This window comes from Fusarium phalaenopsidis (genome assembly GCF_050370095.1).
Source record: "Fusarium phalaenopsidis strain FUZ10S chromosome Unknown contig_32302, whole genome shotgun sequence".
NCBI classification, from domain to species: Eukaryota; Fungi; Ascomycota; class Sordariomycetes; order Hypocreales; family Nectriaceae; genus Fusarium; species Fusarium phalaenopsidis.
Window position 1 is genome coordinate 3,022,094 of NW_028145405.1, and position 20,372 is coordinate 3,042,465.

Below are 20,372 nucleotides of genomic sequence, written 5' to 3' on the forward strand. Positions count from 1 at the left end.
CGGTTTCCACTCGCCTTCCAGCTAGTTTGACGCTCACGATGATGAGGATGTGCGACCATCGTCACATTGAGGCTATCGTACGTTGCTCATGTGCCATCTTGTCTATCCCAGACCGACACTCGAGTCATGTGGCAGGCAGAACTTGCGGAGCCGTGGACCCCCTGACGGACAAGGTAATAAGGTTGGAGAGCTTCCCGATCCAGATCCAGCATTTTGCGGGTTTTCCATGAGAGGTCGTGCATACATGGGTCTGGAATCACCACGTTGCCTTGTGAGGAGGGAGGGCCTTGGGTAGGGGTCTCGGCGAATCTACGTCCGGCAGACACCTTGGCGATAGGAGGTCGCATGTGATGGCCGGGTCGCAGTAACTAATTAGCACCAAATGAATGGCGTTTATGCTTCAAGCGTTGAATGGCTGGTCGGTCCTGGGAACTTATGAATTAACTTTGATAGGATCTGCGGTAACTGTCGAGCGAGGTCTTGATGTTTCATGGTTCGAGACAAAGTCAAACCCTGATCCTTCGCCATCGAGAAGGCTCATCGAAGCAGAGAGGGCTCTTCAGCCTTGTCCTGCCGAGGCAAAGACAAGGCAGTTGCGATCCCTCAGCCACTCGGCCACCGCAGGCCGAAAGGTGGCCCTGAACCCTAGACGCTGGCTCGGGTCGAACCGCCCTATGGCAGTCGCCAAGCCGGCCGGTACTCCAGACCGGAGGTAATGACCGCACGTGGAGGTGGCCGAGATGCGACAGTGATGTGACTTCCCAAAGGAGCATGCGGGGTGCTTGAGTGGCCGTGGTGAGTGGTGGACGGATTCGATCGTGGAAGGGGTTCCTCCGGATTGTCCCAATACGGACAGCTTCTTGGTGTGATGGGATGGATGGTTCGACAGGCGAGGCAGCAAGGGATAAGTGGCTAAGGTAGCATGCAGCAGCGCCCATTCTCGGACTCCGGAAGGCCGTTCAATGCCGGTGTTTCAGGGCCATGATGAAGGTTGATGGTGTCGCGATTGGGTAGAGCTTGGTCTGGAGGTCAAAGTCAGGTGGCACACGTGACGACCAAATGTCGTGGCCATCACCTGCATCTTCCAGGCATGGATGCTTCAACCGCCCCCTTAATCAAGGATCATGCATATCATGTCACCTCTTTTTGGATGGAAGTCACTTTATTGCTCCTTCGAGGATCAACCTTGGCAACCTCCCTCCGAGGGCACAACCATAACCATGCTACCACAGCGTCCATCCATCAGGCGTCGGCTCAAAACACCCCTTTTGCACTAATATATTCTACAAAGGTGGTACTGGTACTGCACAATACTCTACACCTCGCCTCCATCCATCCATCCTGACTAGCTGGCTAGCTAGCACATCCCCGTTTCCACAATTACCAACGTCAAAAACCGTCCACTGAGGAATCCGTATCCTCCCGAGACGCCGTAAAACATCCCTGAGTCCCAAAGCCACCGCCCCAAAGCTTTTGCTCGCAAAAACAAGACTCCCGAAATGTGACTGATAGGATAGATATATGCAATGCCCTTGTGTCTTGGAACGAACTCGCTCACTGAACACGCACGGGTTGCCAGCGTAGGTGAGTGATAGACGGCGTTCGGCTAAGCTGCCTGTTACTCTTGCTTGGCGAGCGTGAACTTTCACTCGCCCGAGCTTCAGGGGCTGCTCTTCTTTCTTGCTGCTTTCCATCTGTAGGTTCCTAAACAATACGAGGGTCTTGGAGATGAAGATTCTTGCACTGGCGAGGAAGCCTCTGATCTCGCTCATAGAGATATCCACAGTTGGCACACAGGGTCTAGGAACCGTCAGTAACAAGTCAACAAATCCTTGAGGAGCTGCACCTACCCTTGGGCCTGCAGGGCCGTCTCGCACTGCCCAGACGCTGGTGCCCCATATCTGGCAATGCCAGCATCTCCACTGGAGTCTCTCTTGGTCCGTCAGAGCTCCGCCGCCTCCATATCCGCCTACGTCTGGAGTTCCTCGCCCTCCCGGTGTCCCTCCTCGGCCCAGCGGACTCAGGCTTCGGAATCTCCGCTTCTTCTTGGACCGCTCACCTCGTCCCATCCGTTCCTCCTCGACCTCCATCGGAGCGCCAAACGGTGTGCCGCCCAACATGCCTGTCGTAGAGCTGAACCGTGCCGTCTCCCGACGTAACCGACGGACTTGACGCTCTCGGTCGCCCTCTCGCTTCTCGATTTCTTCATTGCTCAGGAACTCTACCTTGGGTTCCCAGTCGTCTCCTAGGTGGTCGGGATCATATCTCCAACCAGCCTCCACACCATGGGCGGCATCGTTTGGCAGTTCTTGCTGTAGCCCACCCCATCCGGCCACAAGTCCACCCGCCTCGCAGGCCTCCTTCTTTAGTCGCAGGACAGCCTCATAGATAGCATGTGTCATGGCTGGAATCCACTCTCCGGTAAGTCCTAGGTCAGCGCACGTCACCTTGGCAAACGCCTCAGCAGTGCCTGGTGGGTGCAGCAGAGACCATTCAAACTTGTCTGTGTACAACATTGAAGCCAGATTAAGGTTCAAGTTTATGATGCATCGATATGTATCGTCAGGGTTGTAGTCATCAGAATCGGGGAGAATGGGAGTCGCCTCAGCTGTCACGTCTGGGGCCTGTGTCTGAGATGGAGTGGGTGCGCCTGTCTGCGCAGGTGTGTCTGGTCGAGAGGTGCCTCGAATCGCAGAAGCGGGAGACTCGTCCCGAGACTTGAGAGCGAAGCTTGGTCTTGGGGTCAATCCGCTGGCCGTCGGTTGCGGGAGAGAAGGAGCCGGCTGCTCCGCGTGGAACAGCGGGTGGAGGGCAACGCCCGCATACTCCTCGAGCTGCGTCCGAATCTGTTTGCTGATCTCGGCGATGGCGTTTTGCCTGTGAGGAAGGTCGAGATCCTGCACCAGAGTCTGAGCGAACTGGTCGGTCGAGATCAGCGTCTCGTGGAGGTTCCAGCAGAAAATATCTCGCAGCTTGTAGGGCACCGTCATCTCCTGTTGTCGATACTGAGGGAGGGAGATGTCGACGGTATTGGGATTCGGTGTTGGAAATGGAGGCGGGGGGACGAAGGCCGGAACATCCAGGTCGATTCGGATCGGGATCAGTGTGAGCGGCAATGTAGCCTGCACCGCATTCTGCTGATCGCTCCGAGCCAGACGATGCTTGGCCATCCAATCGCGCCAGATGCCCTGAACCTCGACGGGCTCCTTGGTGTCCTTGCCTGCCTTCTCGGCGATGTCTTGCCTGCTGACCGAGTCCTCCTTGCGCAAGCTTCTCAAGCCGGTGGGTCGTCTTCGGGTGTCGTCGCTATCCTCATCCAGGTCGTCGTACCCATCTTCGGCATAGTTGATGATGGTGGTGCCTCGCTTGGTCGTTCTCGAGACGGGGCCAGAGGGCGCGCTCGGCAGTACGGGGGTGAGGAGGGAGTTATTGTAGCCGCGCAATCGCGGCGCGTAGCTCGACAAGAACGCCTGAGGCTTTGATCGTTCCATTGTGTGCGTTAGGGGACCTCGAGGGTCATCCTATGCTGGACCAGTAAAGGGAGCTATGCCGACGCGCGAGGACTCGTCTCTCGCTTTTGCTCCAGTGCGCCGGGACGCGAAAAAGACCACCAAGGTGCCGGGGCCTGTACGAAAGTGATGGAAAGTGCACAGTCGTGGAATGGGAGGGGACGTGGTGACTTTGGCGTGTCTGTTGTGATGGCTTCAACGCTCGATGCTTGATGGAGTCGCGAACTGGGGGGCCTTTTTCTCAATCGCGTCGCTCACTGTCTGCCACAAATTCGGCGTTTCCCTTGGAGAGCACTGACCACCTATGGTGTGTATTATGTAATGTAAGCGATACTGGTCTTCTACCCTAGACCTTCATCTCGGAAGGCCTGGTTTTCTCTCAGCAGTTGCGAAGTTGGGATGACTTGTTGATATCAGCTTGATTTGTAATATTAATCCATTTTAATTTCCATACGTAATTTCTTCCTACTCTTAATAGGTTACTGGTAACCATGTGCATGCTTGATGATAATCCAACCAACAGTGACGAAGTATGTATGTGAATGAACCCCCGACTTCCCCAAAAACCGTTACAGTGATCCACATAATGAAATTCAACCGTTCCGCAACACATTCGTGCATTACATCTCAACCCAATCAGTATTTCCGGGGGCACACGACTAATCGATAGTCGTCACTCAGAACGGCGTCTGCCCAATTCTGGCAGTGGTTAGTGGTGACCACCTCGTCGACAGGGTAGACTTACATGTTTCCCTCTGGGTAGAAACGGCAAACGTCGAATACTCTGCATGGTTCAGACACGCTGTATGCTCTTGCACAAGCGATGTGAGTTGTCTGCGACCACATGCATTGGGCTGTGGTTGTCAACTTCAAGCACACATTGTGAGAGCGACTGGCCACTTACACCAGTGAAGCCAAGGCTCCTTTCCATCGCTGATGGGCTGTCCCGTGTAAAGTCTCTCTTGTGAAAGCCAAGCATTCACGGCATTCTGAAGAGGCGTGTCGTGGACAGCGTCGCACTGGGTAGCTGTCTGCTGAAAGATGTTTTCACCCTGCAAGGGGCGGAGCTCGGGAGGTGCGTGGCTGAAGGGTTGCGCTCCGGATCCCATCTGATTTGCCCAATACTGTGCGTAGGATGCGAGATCTGGACTCTAGCCTAGAGGGTTGATGCCCTTGGCCTGACGGGCTTGGTTGATCGTGTTGATGGCAAGGACGAGGTCGTCATTTGCGGAGACAAGGGCGGCGAATAGGAAGAGGGCTAAGGAGGCAAGACTAGGAAAGAGCTTCATAATGGGAATTCTCGGAGTTTTCTATAGGGGAACGAAGGAGTGATAATCAGATGCTGGTCAATAGGAAGATATGATGGTAGGATTTCTGCAAAGGTTGGGAGTTGAAGATGTTGAAGGAAAGGGATCATGAAACCTCTGGGACTCCGAAAATTATTGTTTTAAGAGAAGCATTTCGAGGAAAGAACGTCCTCCCTCCCATTACCTGCAATCGCTTAACTTGGTAGCAACCGTTATTTAAGGCAAGCCCACACATGGGCCGAGTCCTGCCATGTGGGCTTGATAATATCCATGGCAGGCACATGATTCTAGGAGCGTGGCATTGGCATCAGCACTTCCAATCTTAGGTATTTCATGATAGTTTCAAACATTTATAGGCCTTCTCCGTCAATATGGGACTCGAGTGTAGTCAAAAAGTACAAGTCAACCGTGTAAGTGCGCCAACTGCCGTGATTCGTCAAGATTCCATGATGGACCTTACTAAGTACCCGGACCCACGAATGACGTCTCGCGGCAAAGCAACCCCGGATGTTAAAACATTTCTCGATTTCTCAACTCCGACTTGACCATCACCACTTACATCCACCAAAAAAAACCCTACCTTTCACCCTCACCCTCACCCCGCAAAAATGGCCTCTCGCTCAACACCAATCGTTTCCTCGATCCTGCGCCAGCTCCGCTCGCAGCCTCAGCGCATCATCCGCGCTCGCCCCGCCGCAGTTTTCCAACCCTTGATCGCCTCCCGCGCGGCGCATTCGATCCCCCGCCCGCCGACGCAAAAGTACGCGCAGCCCAACCGCGAACAGGCCCAGCCCGGAGACCAGCCCAAGAGCGAGGGCGAGCGACCAGAGATCAAGCCGTCGTACTATCAACTGTCCTTCACCTGCGTGCCCTGCGGTCATCGCTCCCACCACAACGTCTCCAAGCAAGGTTACCACTACGGCTCTACGCTTATTACCTGCCCCGAATGCCGAAACCGTCATGTCATCAGCGACCATTTGAATATCTTTGGCGATCGCAAGATCACTGTCGAGGATCTCATGCGGGAAAAGGGACAGCTCGTCAAGCGAGGAAGCCTAGGCGAGGACGGCGATATTGAGTTCTGGCCAGAGGAATCTCTTGCTCAATCTGAAGAGGGAACTGGAAAGACCGAGACTTCATAAGTCGTCATATGGATCATAAGATGTACGAATAAAGATAAAAGAGTACCATGTTGTATGATAGAGTAGAAGGCATTGGGTGGCGTTGGTAGGATACCCTTCTCATAGACAAAACATATTGATAAAGATTCGCCTTGATGGCGTTGTGTATTTTCCCAATCTCATCTACAGTGAACTTTTATATATCCACAAGCTAACGCCTTGAAAAAGGTGCTGTCTAATGCCGAAAACTCCAAAACGCCACTTGATGCTCGACCACAGCTTCTTTACCACCGCTTGTACGACTGCCTCATCACCTTCTGCTCCTTGGATCGCGTCCTCTTCCGCTCCTTGTTCTTCTCAAACTTCTTCCGCTTGTCCCGTCCATACTTTTCAGGGTGCGCGAGCGCCTCGATCTTTCTCTTGCTCGACCGCTGCTCTCTCTTGGCCCTCACTTCCTCCCTGATCGCCAGCAGCTGCTTCGTGTACTCGGCCGTTCCAAACTTCTTCTGCAGGGCATCCATGAGAATCTGCGCTCTGGTCTTGAGGCCCTCGTGCTTTGTCTTGAAGAGCTCATCGTTTGAGAATGGCGGCGCAATCGAGGGGTCGGTGAGGTTGTGCAGCGGCACTAGGATGGTCTTGAGAGATGGCTGCAGGCGATCCAAAGGAGACCTGCGGCAAACAGTCTCAAGAACCTCCATAGCAGCAACCTTGGGCGTGATGGCCACCGCTCTGGGAGGGATCTCCCTTCGGATGATGTGAGACAGCTTCCAGAACAGATGCTGGAGATCCGTCTTTCGCTGCTTCTCCTCAACCTCATCAGCGTCCTCCTGTTCCTCTGCCTGCTCCTCGCTTTCGCTCTCTTCCTCTTCTTCAACTGGAGGTCGCACGGGCAGGCGAGGTGCCAGGAAAACGAGAACCTGGACAGCCTCTGCTCCCAGTTTCTCATCCACATCACGAGTAGCCAGAACACCAAGCGCCTGTCTGACAAGATCCTGTACCTTTTCCAGATCAAGTGCAAGTCCATAGCTGCCCTCCACCGGCTCGTCAATAGGGGTGCTGCCAGCCTTCTGTGCGAAATCAGCCAAAAAGGAGCTGATCAGCCCGATGGACGCCACCTTGACAGGCGTGTCAGGATGAGAGAGACACTTGGCAATGTTCGCCCACATATCCTCGCTATTGCTTGCCAGGATCTTGTCGGGGAACACGGCCATAGAGGCTCGGACAACTCCCAGCGCAGCCTCCAGGAGCTCTCCATCGACCTCACGGATATCCTCGGCTTCGATGACGCCGTTGACCTTGGAAATAACAAGCTTGAAGTCCTTCTTGTTCTTTGAGGCGTTTTCATGGGCTTCGAGGTAGTAGCCAAAGACTTGAAGGGCAAGCTTAATAACTGCCTCGTTCCCATCCTTGTCGAGCCACGAACGCAACAGACCCAAGAAGGTCTGCGTCCTCTCCTTGCCAGCCTTGCGGAAGATCTCCTTTAGCAGCTCACCCGCTGCAAGCCGACACTTCTCGCTGTCATCGTTGGCCAGGACAAAGAAGAGCGGGAGGAAACAAGTGGCGGCAACCTCCTGGACGAAGTCATCGGAAGACTTCATGAGCAACAGGTGGACAATCTCCATGACAGACAGACGACCGCCTTCTCGGTCGTACTTGAGATTGGCAACGATAAAGTTGAGCTGCTTGGCCCAACGGGCCTTCTTCTGAGGGTACTCTCGGACGAACTGGAAGAAGGCGCCTCGTGCCAGATCACGGGTATCCTTGTCGTCGTTGGTGATCATGACTGTTCCGACATAGTCCATCGTGTCGTAAATGGCTGCGGTCTCGATATGTCGGTCCAGAACCGATCGCAAAAAGTTGAATGTGACGTGTCGATATAGGGGCTCAGTCAGATCATCCTTGAGTTTGGCAAGCAACATATCGATTGCCGCATCCTTGACCGGGACATCTCGACGGTCTCGAAGGACAACAGCCAGCATCTTGAGCGCTGCTTGAGATAGATCAGTGGTGGTAGAGACAGCCATGGAGATGCCCTTGGTTGCTTCCTTGACAGCAACCTTGTAGAGCTTATCGGCCTGGTCATCAGGGAATGGCACCTTGACGATGACAGCCAGCAGTCTGAAGGCCGAGATCTTCACTTCATCCTCTCCGCCCACAAAGGCATCACCCAGAATAGGAACAAAGCCAGAGATGTTGGCAGCATTCCTCAGGCTGTCGTGCTTCTTCAAAATGGCCCGAAGAATGTCGACGGCGAAGCGAATGAGCTTGTAGGTGTTCTTGGTTGTCCTACCTCGCTCGCCGCTCTTCTTGGCACCCTTCTGGACCAAGTACTTCTTGACCCTCGGATCGATCTTCTCTTCAACTTCGGGCTTCTGTGAATTGTAGACATCTTGAATAACCTCGTAGCAGAAGATCAGAGTGTCGCGGCTTTCGGCAGCTGGGTTTTGAAGGAGACCAGCAGTAATGCGCGTCATGAGGGCATCAATCTTGCGAATCATCTTGAGGTCAACCTTTTGCATCAGGAGGGCCCGCAGAGGCCTGACAAGCTCAATGAGCTGGCTGATGGACGCATTCTTGGCAACCAACTCCATCGAGTCCTGACTCTTGCTGCTCTTGATCTCCTTTGTCTGGCTGGTGTATCCTTCAGCATCCTTCTCCTGTCCGATCACGCCGAAGATGTCGTCCATAATAACCGTCACGATGGTTGGAAGGCAGTAGTCCAAATCACCAGGAGAGTAGCCAGGGATAACTGCAACCAAGATCGAGTGCATCGTGTACGAGAGCACATGAAGCTGGTATCCTCTGGTGAGAGCTCCTCGAAGTTCCCTGAGAATGAAGCCAAAGAATGAGGGGCCAAGGTTGACAGCAATCTTGACCAGGGTATCTCGAGCCATGTCTCGAGCCTCCACAGATTTACTTCGAAGAATGTGGCTGATATCCGTCAAGACACCTGCCAACTTCTGATCCATTTGCTCCGAAGGTAGGAGTTTCAGGAGCCTGATGATGACCACACCAACAGGGACACGGTAACTAACCTCCGACTCATCCTTCAGATGAAGATGCTTGATGAGCGTGGGCAGGAACGAATTCTCTACCTCAGCATGCAGCTTCTCTGCCTTTGGAATCGTGAGAGGAAGCCTTGTGCTGGTGGATGACGAGGCATCGACTTGGTCCACTTCCATGCGTTCCTCTGGAACCTCCTCAGATGCAGCAATGAGGGCATCAGAAAACTTGCCTAGGAGACGGATTGTCTGCTTCTGAAGATCGGGCTTTGACTCGACGTAGCCGATGTACCTCTGGAAGGTAGTACGGTAGTGTTTCCAGTGCAGAGACTTTGCCAGGTTACCAATAGTATTGGTCGCCTGCGCACCGAGTCCATGGTCATCGCTTCCACCAGTGCGACCGAAAATGAAATGCTCCAGAAGCGGGATAAAGAACTGAGCAAGATTCTGGCTACCCATCTCCTTCTGGCTGTTGGCAGCCTCGAGAATCTGAAGAGCCTCCAATTGCCTCGAGGTCGCGGGACTCAGAATGTTGAAGAAGAAGGTTGGCTCTGCGGTCTCCTCTGTCCTGTCATTCAACAAGGCGCTGAGGTCGGCAATGGGTTCCCACTCGGGCATTGTCATGATGAGGTGTCCCATGACCCGAAGATACTCTCGTCGAGCGGTGTCGGAGGGTTCGCGGGCTCCAACATAGAGAGCAGGGAGGATAACGTCTCGTAGGTAAGTATCGAACTTCTCCTTTGACGCATCAACTGTGCAAGCTGCTACGTCTCGAATGAATCGTCGAATGCCATCAGCCGAGTTTGATGAGAGAATTCCAAACTCTTCGTCGTCTCGAATATGGAAAATCAGGTTGTGAAGCAGAGGAAGCCACTGCTTGGGAGTGAGAGGGACCTCCCGGTCACCTGAAATGGCACTGAAGGCGGCGAGACGTTTGTCGTAATCTGGCTCCTCGATCCGACCCTCTTTGAACGAGTTGAGGGCTTCGCAGAGGTCAGCAACTTCCACCAGGTCATTGTCTTTCCCAGCGAGAGCCAGCAACGCCCTTGACAGGGACTGCCGGTTCTCTTGGTCCTTGAAATAGCTGTAGAGAGATGAAACAGTGTCGTACACATCGTCAAGGAGTGATCGGTCCTCAACGGCATTGGAACGTGTGACGTATTGTTCGACAATGAGGAGGATTCTGCCCTTGAGCTTGGGGCTGACTCGTCGTGGGGGCTGGTTCAGGAGGAAGATGGAAATCTTGATCACAGACTGGATGTCCTGGGGATCCTGAATAATCGGCGCCAAAGACAAGATGGTCTCAACACAAGCTTCCAACAGGTCATTGCTGAGGCCGGACATGTCCAGAACGGTTGTGATCTGGGCTAGGATCGCTGCGGCATTCGTGTCAAGGAGCTCCGCTTTGATAACCTCGTTGTACTCTGACTCTTGAGCTGGCGCGGTGGCAAGCTTCACCAGGTTGCGAATGATGGCCAGCACGTGAATCTTGACCTCATCCTTGCCCTTGGTTGAGAGGGTCTCAATGACCTTGGGAAGAACTCCATCCGGAAGAACCTTTTCGTGTGGCGCGAGGAAGAGAGCGACACGAGGAAGAACTGACCAGGTCGAGAAGAGCTGTAGCATGCCCGACACTCCCTGGGTCGTCTCGACAGGCAGGTTGTCGAGTCTTGGAACAACAACCTCTTCAATGATGATGTCTTGGTATGGCGCCCACTGGAAAGATTGAGCGTTTTGGAAGAGCGCATTCAGACATTTCAGACCAGTCGAGCGGATAACTCTGAGAAGAGAGTGTGTGCTGGCCTTCTCCTCTTCCTCATCGTCAGGGGGGTTTTCAGGATCAGCACCATGCCCGCTCAGTTGTCGACAGGCGAAAACAAGGCAGTAAAGAACCGCGTTGAGCAGGGTTTCGACATAGGGCGTAGCGTTGTTTCCAAGCTCGGAGATGACAGAGGAAATCATGTTGAGGAAACCCATTTGCTTTCGAACAGGGAGCAGGGGCTCGTCAAATATTTTCTTGGATGCGCCGACGACCTTGACATCCTTCAGCTTTCCGGTGGCGATGTCCAAAAAGCTGCCCATATCCTCAACGCTGAGATTTCGCAGGACAGCAAGCCTGGTTGCGTGAAGTCCGTGGCGACCACTAGCTGCGCCCTTCTTGGAGATGGTTCGACCATAGAGCAATCGAAGGAGGACAGGCATCAACTCGGCCCGGTGTTCCGCCTTGATGGCACTGTCGTCCTGAAGGAAGACAGTAAGCTCGTTCTTGAACCGAGCTTCGTCAAGCAGAAACTCGAGGTTTTCTTGGTAGGTCTTGATGGCTTCTTGCTTCCACGCAAGGATAGCCTTGAGAGTGACCTTCTGAACTTCAACATCACCATTCTCCATCAGCTGAAGAAGTGCAGCATAGACTTCTTCGTGCTGGTACAGGACTCGAGGATTGATGAACTGCGAAAAGACACCAACCATGGCTTTGCGATCTGCGAGAGACCAGGTCGCGCCCTCGGAGGCGTCTTGCTCATCAGCCGAGCCAGGAGTTTGGTCATCGTCACCCGCCCAGGCGAGGAAGTGTGGAACAAGGTGACGAGATCTTCTCTCTGCAATAGCAGGGATCGCGTTGAACACTTTGAGCGCGCGGGATCTAGAGTTACCAGCCGCAATCTCTGCTGTCCGTTGCTTCTCGTCGAAACTCTGCAGCATCAAGTCATCTGGACGGTCAATGGCCTCTTCCACCTCATCTGCAACTTCTCCAAGCCGGCGAACTGCGGTGCATTCAAAGTCAGAAATAAATGTCGGACCCGAAGAGTGGGTTTCCGATTGTGAAGGGCCCCAGCGAGCCGAAGGAACCTTGAGCCAGCGGAACGCAACCTCGCAGACTGCTTCCTCTCCAGCCTTGGTCTGGGTGATTTGCTTCATTGTCTCCACGGAATCATCCCAGACGGGCGAGAGCTTGACTGTCAGCATACCGAAAAGGAAAGACGGAACTGCCTGCTGCAGCCACGACTTGTCCTCAAATGAAGCGTAATTCTGACCCAGCTTGCGAAGGTGCATAGCAATTGTTCTTGTGTGTGCGAGGCCCAGGGGAGTCTGCTCAACTTCGATCATAGTGTCAATGCTGTTGAGGGCATCTGTGATCGGGTTGAGTGTCTTGAGCAGTTCCAAAGACGCCAGGCGAATTTCGTGAGACGGAGAGCTCAGATTCTCAATCAATGATTTGATGACTGGGTCTTCCTCGCTTGTCGAACTCTCACTGCTTGTGCTGCTTTGTCTCTCAGTCGTCTCCTTGCTCCGAAGAATCTCCTCGTAGGCAAGATACGCGTGAAGGAAGCCAATAGACTGTGCGAAGCGTGGTACAGCAGCTCGCAGCAAAGGGCTCAGGGCAATGTCGACAGACCCGGCAGCCTTGCTCATACGGAGGTATGCATGGAATCCTTGACCAACAATAAAGTGAACCTCATCAGATGCAAGAGATGAGGAAGGTCGCAGAGCTAACTTGAGTTTTCGGAGCAGGAGTTCCGCGATGCGAGCGTTTGTGGATGGATGAACCGTGGTCAACTCGAGAATTCGGAGTAGTGCAGAGTATTTTGGCAGGCACCTATCTCTCCAGACCTGAGGATCCTTGTTGTAAGGTCCCCTCTCAGGGAAAGGCGAGATTTCCAAGCGCTCAAACTTGGAAACGATCTGATCCTGCCAGGCCTGCGGCATCCGGCAGCTGTCTTTTTCGCCCGCGGGCGGAAAAGCGCGGTTCTCGATCATCTTGGGCAACAAGATACATATCATGTCCTCATTAGAACCTTCAGACCAGTGGTTGGCAATAAACCTGACATGATTAGTCCTGAGATTCAACATAGAAACAAGGGAGCTTACTTCTGGAAATCATTTCGGAACAGACTTCCGAAACGTTGAGCATCCAGCTCGCAAAAGTATGAGCAGAAAGGGATGAACCATTTCATGAACGGCTCCCGGCTCAGGGATTGAGTAAGAGAAACAATATGGGGTATTAAAGCGTCGATCGGCGCGTGATGCCATACAATGGCGATGTTGACAATAACAGACTTCCACACAACACTCTCGGCATCCTTTGGCACCTCGAGCGCCGCTTTGGTGATATTCGACAGCATTTCGACAAAGTTGCGGATAAGAGGAGCCCAGTCACTCAGTCGATATCCCTTTCGAACGCCAGCCAGGGTACCGTAGATCCTGAGTAGAGGAATTGCTTGCCACTGACGATCAGTCGCGGAAACGCGCTCCATGTTGGCTTGAATCGACTGATGAACTCCTTCGGCGAACTCTCCAAAAGTGTCGACAGTCGCATGGTGAATTACGCTGGTCAGAACACCACAGACGACATCGGTCCAAATAGTCTCCTCTGCAAGGCTGCGCTCCTCCTCAGGGATAGCATCGACTAAAGCGGCAAAAATTGTTGGACCAGTCGAGTGGATGATGTTGTCTGTACCCTTGATGGCCTCGGCGAACATGGTCATCAATCCGTCCTTGTAGAGGGTGAACTGGCGGTCAGACTTGATGCTGATGAGATCGTCCCGCGCACATTCAACCAGGCGCTTGAGAGCCGTTTCACGGTGCGACGGCGCGGCGGCCTTCTTTACCAGGAAGCTCAAGGCTTCAGCGGCGAATCGGGCGATATGAGGAGGATGCCGCGACTTTCCGAGTAGAGGTGCCATGACCTTGAATGTCGGCCGCAGGTCCGGGACGAGCAACTTGGAGAGGTATTTGAATAAAAAGGCGAGGGAGCCAAATGTCCACTCAATGACCTCGACAGGCTGAGGTTTGGCGGCGATTGCCACCATCAAATCCAAACTCCTCCCATAATGTTTCTCGAATCGGACTCCCAGGTCGTGTGAAAATGCTGTAAGGAGATCCAGAAGAGGCTCCAGAGCTTCCTTGTCTTGGCCTGCAATGAAATCGGCCAAAAGGTCCATTATCCGCTGCTCGAAGTGCAGAAGCTGAGGAAGGCTCTCGCACAGCGGATACACCTTTGTCTTGAAGGCGGAGAAGGGCTTCGAGACATTGAGCTCTCCCCATTTCTGCAGCCCGGTCTGGAAGTACGACGTCGATGTCGAAAGGTCTTCGGTCTCGAGGTCATGGCGTCGAACTTTTCGCAACGGCTGCAGGGAACTGAACTTGGAGATCTTGGTGCTGAAAGACTCCCATCGATGATTCTTCTGGTGCGGTGTCAGATTCTTGTTCTTTCGCACCTTGGCGATGCGCCCGGAGGAGTTGGACGGCATCTTGGCGGTGTTGCACGCCGAAAAAAGATATTTGCAGAGTGCGATCCAAGGTCCAGGTTTCGCTGCGAGAAGAGCTTCACCGCGAAGCGGCTCCCCGCCAAAATTTCCTAACTTTTTTTAACGGTAGATACGCGGCAAAACCGATAAGGCGGCGCTAGCGCCAAGCGCCCCACTCTGACCAATCAAGCTCGCGCCGCAAACTCTTATCTTAAACGCGCCCAGGCACTTTCATCATCGCACTTGCACCTTCAGCTTTCACCCGTTCTCTCTTGATCGCGTGAGAAGCCAAGAGGTCCTCGCCACACAACAGCCAAGATGGCGGCACCAAAGATGTATGTACGATCATATTGATTGATGGCGACTCAGACTGACATTTTACTGTTTAGTATCGTTTTGGGCAGCCTCAATGGCCAGCTAGAAACCGCCTTCAAGAAGCTCGCAACACTGCATTCCAAGAACAACTTCTCCATGGCCATCCTCACCGGCGACGTGTTCGGCCCCGACGACGATGACGCAGTTTCTGCCCTATTGAATGGAACCTTGGAAGTCCCTCTACCAACCTACTTCACCATTGGTAGCAGCCCTCTGCCCCCGCGTGTCGTCGCCAAGGTCGAGGCCGAAGAGGACATCTGCCCAAACCTCCACTTCTTGGGCAAGCGCAGCATCACCAAGACATCTGACGGCGTGCGCATCGTCGCCTTGGGTGGCCAGCTCGATACGAACATTGTTGCGGGCCAGTCAAAGGAGCAACACCTGCCCCTCCACACCGTCGATGATGCGAACACCCTGCGAGGTGCCAACAGCGCTGATATTCTCTTGACCTCGATGTGGCCTGCGGGCGTATGGACCGGCTCTCAAGTTGCTCTCGATCCCGCGAACCAAGCCTCCGTAGCTGTTTCGGAATCCATCGCCCAGCTATGTGCTACTCTGAAGCCTCGGTACCATCTATCCGCCTCGCCAAGCAACTTCTTCTACGAGCGCGAGGCCTTTGTGCATCCTACCAAAGAGGAGTCCGAAACCCCTGCCGTCACGCGATTTATCTCGATGGCGCCGTACGGCAATGACACCAAGGCAAAGGCGATGTACGCTTTCAGTCTTAACAAGGCTGATGTCGCTATTCCCACGGGCGCTACGTCGTCACCCTTCAATGCCCCCAAGAAGCGCCCGGCGAAAGACGACTCATACAGCCGATATGGCCGCGACGACCGTGAGAGGGGCTATCGTGGTCGACAGAAGCATCGCCATCGTTCCCCTCCACCTGGTCCCGACAGATGTTACTTCTGTCTCTCCAACCCTAACCTCGCTGTTCATATGTGCTGCAGCATTGGCAATGATGCCTACGTCTCAACTGCCAAGGGCCCTCTCCCTACCTCTTCTACCTTTGCTGAGCAAGGCCTCTCTTTTCCGGGACACTTCATCATCGTCCCGCTTCCGCACAACCCCACGATCCCGAGCATTGGCTCCGTCTCGGATCCAGAGGGTGACGCCGTAAAGGCGTACAACGAGATGACGCGCTTCCGCGAGGCGATCCAGGCCATGATTGCCACCAAGAGCTCCCACAAGCTCGGCGTCGCCACATGGGAGATTAGCCGTGAGCGCAACGTCCATCTCATCTGGCAACTTCTTCCGCTGCCAGCCGATCTCATCTATAAGGACGTCGCCGAAGCTGCGTTCCGCGTTGAGGCCGAGAACCAGTCTTATCCAGCCTTCACCACCCGCGACCTCACCCTCGCGCAGCAGGCCGAGTCAGGGGGCGACTTCTTCCGCGTGTGGCTCTGGGCAGACGACGGCGAGGACCGCATTAAGGGTAAAACCCTCGTCATGCCGCTGCCCTCTGACATGCGCTTCGATCTGCAGTTTGGCCGTCGGGTCGTGGCCAAACTCTTGGGGCTTGAGGACCGCATCATCTGGAAAGACTGTGAGCAGACAGTCGAGGAGGAGACACAGGATGTAGAGGCTTTCAGGGAGGCGTTCAAGGAATGGGATTTTGCTGCTTGATACCCCTGAATGGAGATGTGCGTATATATATCGGTAGCAACAGATGCATGGCCGGCGTTCAAAAGGGCGGGTTTGGGATTTTCCACGGGCTATTTCCTGGGTCGAAATATGATTCAGAGCATCGGGATGGTATCTAGCAGGAGATAGAGAAGCCGTCGTCTAATGCAGGATAGAGTCAGTCGGCCTTGATAGAACCAAGATGCAAACAAAGACAACTCAACCATGTGCACTTAGCCCTATGCAATTCAACACGAGGCGACTGACTTGGCCGTGCCACTTGATTCTGCGCAACTCGAACCCTTTGTGTTGCAAAGTTCGTCACACAATAGTCTCAACTCGCTTACCACCACCACCAATCACAGTAGAGGACCAGCAAGTTTAACTTTAACTGTTTTCCCTCAATTGTAGGTATCTACTAGCCAGGGGAACCCCCCTTGGGCAACGTAATGTACAACCAGCAAAAACCACATCTTTCGCCAGCCATGGAACGTTTTTCCACGCCTCCTGTCCAGCTAGTCCTACAGAAAAGTACAGCAGTAACAATCTTTCTTGGTACCGCAAAACCAGAGGGGCCCGGGATCAGAGAACAAAAAAAAGATACAAGGTCCAGGCCTGAGGGTTTGTTTGTAATTGTTTCCATCTTCCCTATTTTCTCTCCTGGGAAGGGATATCTGAATATGTATGTTGAACAAAAAAAAAAAGTTGGTTAAAAAACCGGTCCCGTCTTGTCAGGTTGGGGGGGTATAGGTGCGACAATATGCGCAGACGGGGTGGAGGTGGGTATCCGGAAGAGGAGGATACTGGTATCAAAAGACTGTCGAATAGAGAGTACCGAATGGCAGATGCGACTCTTGTTGTGTCAGGCCAAGGTGGCCTTCTGTAGGTTTCCTTTTCTTGGTATTCCCAAGGGGGTGGCTTTCAAGGGGGAGCCACGGGTAGGGGAGAGACCGAGACATCTGGTGTCGAAATGTCTATTGCGAGCAGCGCCACAGTCGCAAGGGAGATGATGCTCCCGCGACATGTCTCAGGAACCAAATGCAGATCGAAAAACCGCCAAGAACAAATGCATGTCGAGTAGCAAAAAAGAAGAATAACGCGCACGCCCAAATGCTGAAGGGGAGGGGGTGGCTCCCATGTGTGTGAATGAGGTTCCATCAATGGACCAGATACGTCAACGTGTCAATGTCGAAAAAAACCATGAACCGGTCTGTGATGCATAAAACGTGGAAAAAAGGAAATCAATCGATGAGTGAGAACTCGCGCCGTGATCTATAAGCGAAAAAGTCGTTGCAGTCGTGGTGGTGCTATGAGCATGAGACGGATTAGGAGTGCGAGAATTAGTTGCAAGGCGATGGTTGTCGAAGACCAGGGCAAGTATTATTGGAATCATATCGCCATGGTCCAGTGGCACGATGGATTCATCAGATGGAGGAGTTTTTGTGAGGAATCCGCTTAGCAACGTTGTCGGAATGAAGAGAGATAGATGCGGATGACCATAGACCTGAAAGAGCAGACTCGGTGAGACCAGCACCGATGGAGTCGGACTCTACCACGAGCACAGCAGACAAAGTCGGAAAGATCGACGTGTCTAGTATGAGGCCATACGACGGGTATGTGATCTCTCCCCGAGGATGGGTGAGTTGCCAATCATGGCAATGGGAGGGTGTAGATGTCGTGATGAAGGTCGGCTAGGAGCAGTCGGTGACTCGTCCACGCAAGGTCCACGCTGGCCAAAGGCAAAGGTCGCGGCACGGCTGAGGCCCTTGCGAGACTTTAGCCGACCCATCTCGCGCTCGCAGGTGCGCTGGTGGTTCTCATCCGACATCTCAACGTATTCTTGGGGGTAGCACCGGCCTCGGTGCTCAGCAAAGAATCCGGAGTATCCACCATCCAGGATGTAGACTTCAGGATATGTAAGCTTGGGATACGACTCTGCATTCACGGTGCGATCCTCGGATCGGACATGGCGAGCCATGAGGGGAGCACGGTGGGCCGAGTATTCGCAGTGGAAGATGAGGAGGACACGCCCGCTCATGGGAGTATCGAAGAGCTGGCGGGTAAGGAGGTCCTTGTCATTGTAGTTGACAGCGCCATCGATGTGGCCACCATCGTACTCGTACTCAAATCGGCAATCAATCACCATCTTCTGGTCAAATTGCTCACAGTACTTTCCGTCCAAGACGTCCACAAGAGTTTCCCTGGTAATACGGGGGATGGTGTCGGTTGGATCCTCGGTCAGGAAATGGGGGAGGGCGGGCTCCTGTGCCTCCTCGACATCCATAACCGATTGCAGTGCAGACGAGGTGCTCTCCTCGCCCTCAGACTTGTTCTTCATGATGTCAGCGGGATGCTCGAACATGCTTAGTGACCGGCGGAACTGCTTTCGGTTTCTGAGAAAGGGATTGGATTGCCGGCGAGAGTGGCAGTTCATGGGCGAACCATTGCGAGCAGCGTTGAAGTTGAGGAACTGGGGTCGCACACGGGAGAGAGGGAGACCGGGGCAGGGGCTGTTGGCAGAAGCAGGTCGTCGCTCTTGGGGCGGTGATGTTGACTCGAAGCATTCACTGAGGGAGAGGTTGGAGCTGGTGTGGTTGAGACGGGAGCCCGCACCGAAGCGGAAAGGGGGCAGTTCGCTGTCACCTTGTGACCGACTAGGCACTGCCGTTGTGCTGAGACCCTTCATTCGTGTGAGAGAAGGTCTCCGCGGCACAGCTATCCTGCGGCTAAGGAAGGATGTCAGTATGGATACCCTCAGGAATGTGCCAATATGGGACTGACTCAGCCACGATATGCTTCGGCGGTTCCAGAGAAGACTGCCGCGAGATGGGAGCGGGTGAGTCGAGCATCATTTCGTCGTCAGCGGCTGGAGTTGACCCAGGCGTCGGAGAAGTGATCTCAAACTGTGTGAAGAAGGGTGCCTTGTGAGGTAGAGGCGAAACCTCCATGAGCTCGGTCAGGGGCGCGGGCGACGAGGAGGGCAACGGAGGAGTCGTGACTGCTTCCAGGAAGATAACCAATTAGTAACCTGGGACCCTCAACTTGAAGGTATGAACCCGTTGGGCTTCTCACCTCGACCTTCCATGCCACCCATCATACCGGCAGTGAACAGGGCCCGTCTTGGAGTGGGGAATTGCGGACTGGTTGTGATGTTAACCAAAGACACTTGGCCCCGAGTACCAGGGACGGACGCAACGAACCTCGAGTCATTGTCAAGACGAAAGTTCTGGGACAAGTCAGCAGCCAGACTCGCAGCAGGCGAGGAGCCCCGTACGTCCTTGACGTTGAAGTAGTCGGCAGTCTTGTGCAATTGCTCGCGCAGGCTCATTGTAGCAGAGGTGACCGAGGCGGTCGAGTAGTGAGGGTGTCCACGGAACACATCGCGGCTGCCCCATCCGGGGACAGGCATCGGGCGGTGCAGAGCCGCAAGGGGAGAGGAAGCCTCCATGGTCGAGAAGGTAGGTAGGTAGGTAGCGGGGGACGATTCGAAGGAACTCGAGTTGAGTCGAGCTCTGCCGAAGCACGCCAGCTATCGGTAGGTATTCGGTATCAACGACACGGCGATGGAAGATGTAAGAGGATGTTTCTGCAGTAAGTCAATGCTGCAGCAACTCCTCTACCAAGATACTATCGAATGAGTGTCTGAGCAAATCCTTTGCAAGTGTCGTCCGTCTTGAGGTCGACTCGTTGGTCAGGGAGTGGTCTGGTAGGAGAGATTGGCTCGTAGCGGGGTCGGTGTCGACGTCGTCGTTTGTCGTTATAATCGTTCGAAGGACATTTGAGGACGTGACGAGCGAGTGTCAACGCAATTGTGGATTTCGTGAGACAGTCGTTACGAAGCAAGTCAACGCAGGAGAGCCGGGAGATAAGGCCCAGTCTCTTGAGTTGGACGAGATTGTGAGGAGAGTTGGACTTCTAGAGCGTGGGCATCTAGACTAGACCAAGTGCCAAAGTGACCGGGGGTCGCTAGGTGCGTTGCTGGGCGGATGGCGGAGGACCAAACGCGCACACGGCAGAGGCAGAAATACGCACAGGACCAGGCAGAGACAGATGCGATGCAATGCAGTGCTCCTGAGCCAGGTACCCAAGACCTTTTGTTCCACCCAAGGTCAAGACGAAAAAAGATGACGGAGAAATAGCCCTCTAACTCTTGTCCTGCCTTCCTTCTTGTTCTGTCTTTCGTCTCGTC

The 20,372-nt window shown here is 53.9% G+C and overlaps 5 protein-coding genes across 5 annotated transcripts; 2 read left to right on the plus strand and 3 right to left on the minus strand.

Moving 5' to 3' along the window:
• Window positions 1-1,704: 1,704 nt before the first annotated feature.
• Window positions 1,705-3,491, minus strand: LRP88_08302 (SWI/SNF chromatin-remodeling complex subunit SNF5; the record flags this gene model as incomplete). The annotated part of the gene is made up of 2 exons (XM_083244810.1): window positions 1,705-1,800; window positions 1,851-3,491. 2 exons carry the CDS (start codon window positions 3,489-3,491, stop codon window positions 1,705-1,707), a joined length of 1,737 nt encoding a protein of 578 aa, XP_083099304.1.
• A 1,933-nt stretch (window positions 3,492-5,424) lies between these two features.
• LRP88_08303 (DNL zinc finger-domain-containing protein) lies at window positions 5,425-5,958 on the plus strand (the record flags this gene model as incomplete). The annotated part of the gene is made up of 1 exon (XM_083244811.1): window positions 5,425-5,958. The coding sequence occupies one exon, from the start codon at window positions 5,425-5,427 to the stop codon at window positions 5,956-5,958; it is 534 nt and encodes a 177-aa protein (XP_083099305.1).
• A 263-nt stretch (window positions 5,959-6,221) lies between these two features.
• Window positions 6,222-14,188, minus strand: LRP88_08304 (armadillo-type protein; the record flags this gene model as incomplete). Its single annotated transcript, XM_083244812.1, has 2 exons — window positions 6,222-12,759; window positions 12,807-14,188. The coding sequence occupies 2 exons, from the start codon at window positions 14,186-14,188 to the stop codon at window positions 6,222-6,224; spliced, it is 7,920 nt and encodes a 2,639-aa protein (XP_083099306.1).
• Window positions 14,189-14,503: 315 nt separating this feature from the next.
• On the plus strand, window positions 14,504-16,186 carry LRP88_08305 (CwfJ C-terminus 2-domain-containing protein-like protein; the record flags this gene model as incomplete). The annotated part of the gene is made up of 2 exons (XM_083244813.1): window positions 14,504-14,520; window positions 14,575-16,186. The coding sequence occupies 2 exons, from the start codon at window positions 14,504-14,506 to the stop codon at window positions 16,184-16,186; spliced, it is 1,629 nt and encodes a 542-aa protein (XP_083099307.1).
• A 1,588-nt stretch (window positions 16,187-17,774) lies between these two features.
• LRP88_08306 (putative tyrosine protein phosphatase MIH1) lies at window positions 17,775-19,631 on the minus strand (the record flags this gene model as incomplete). Its single annotated transcript, XM_083244814.1, has 3 exons — window positions 17,775-18,909; window positions 18,965-19,181; window positions 19,256-19,631. The coding sequence occupies 3 exons, from the start codon at window positions 19,629-19,631 to the stop codon at window positions 17,775-17,777; spliced, it is 1,728 nt and encodes a 575-aa protein (XP_083099308.1).
• Window positions 19,632-20,372: the final 741 nt, after the last annotated feature.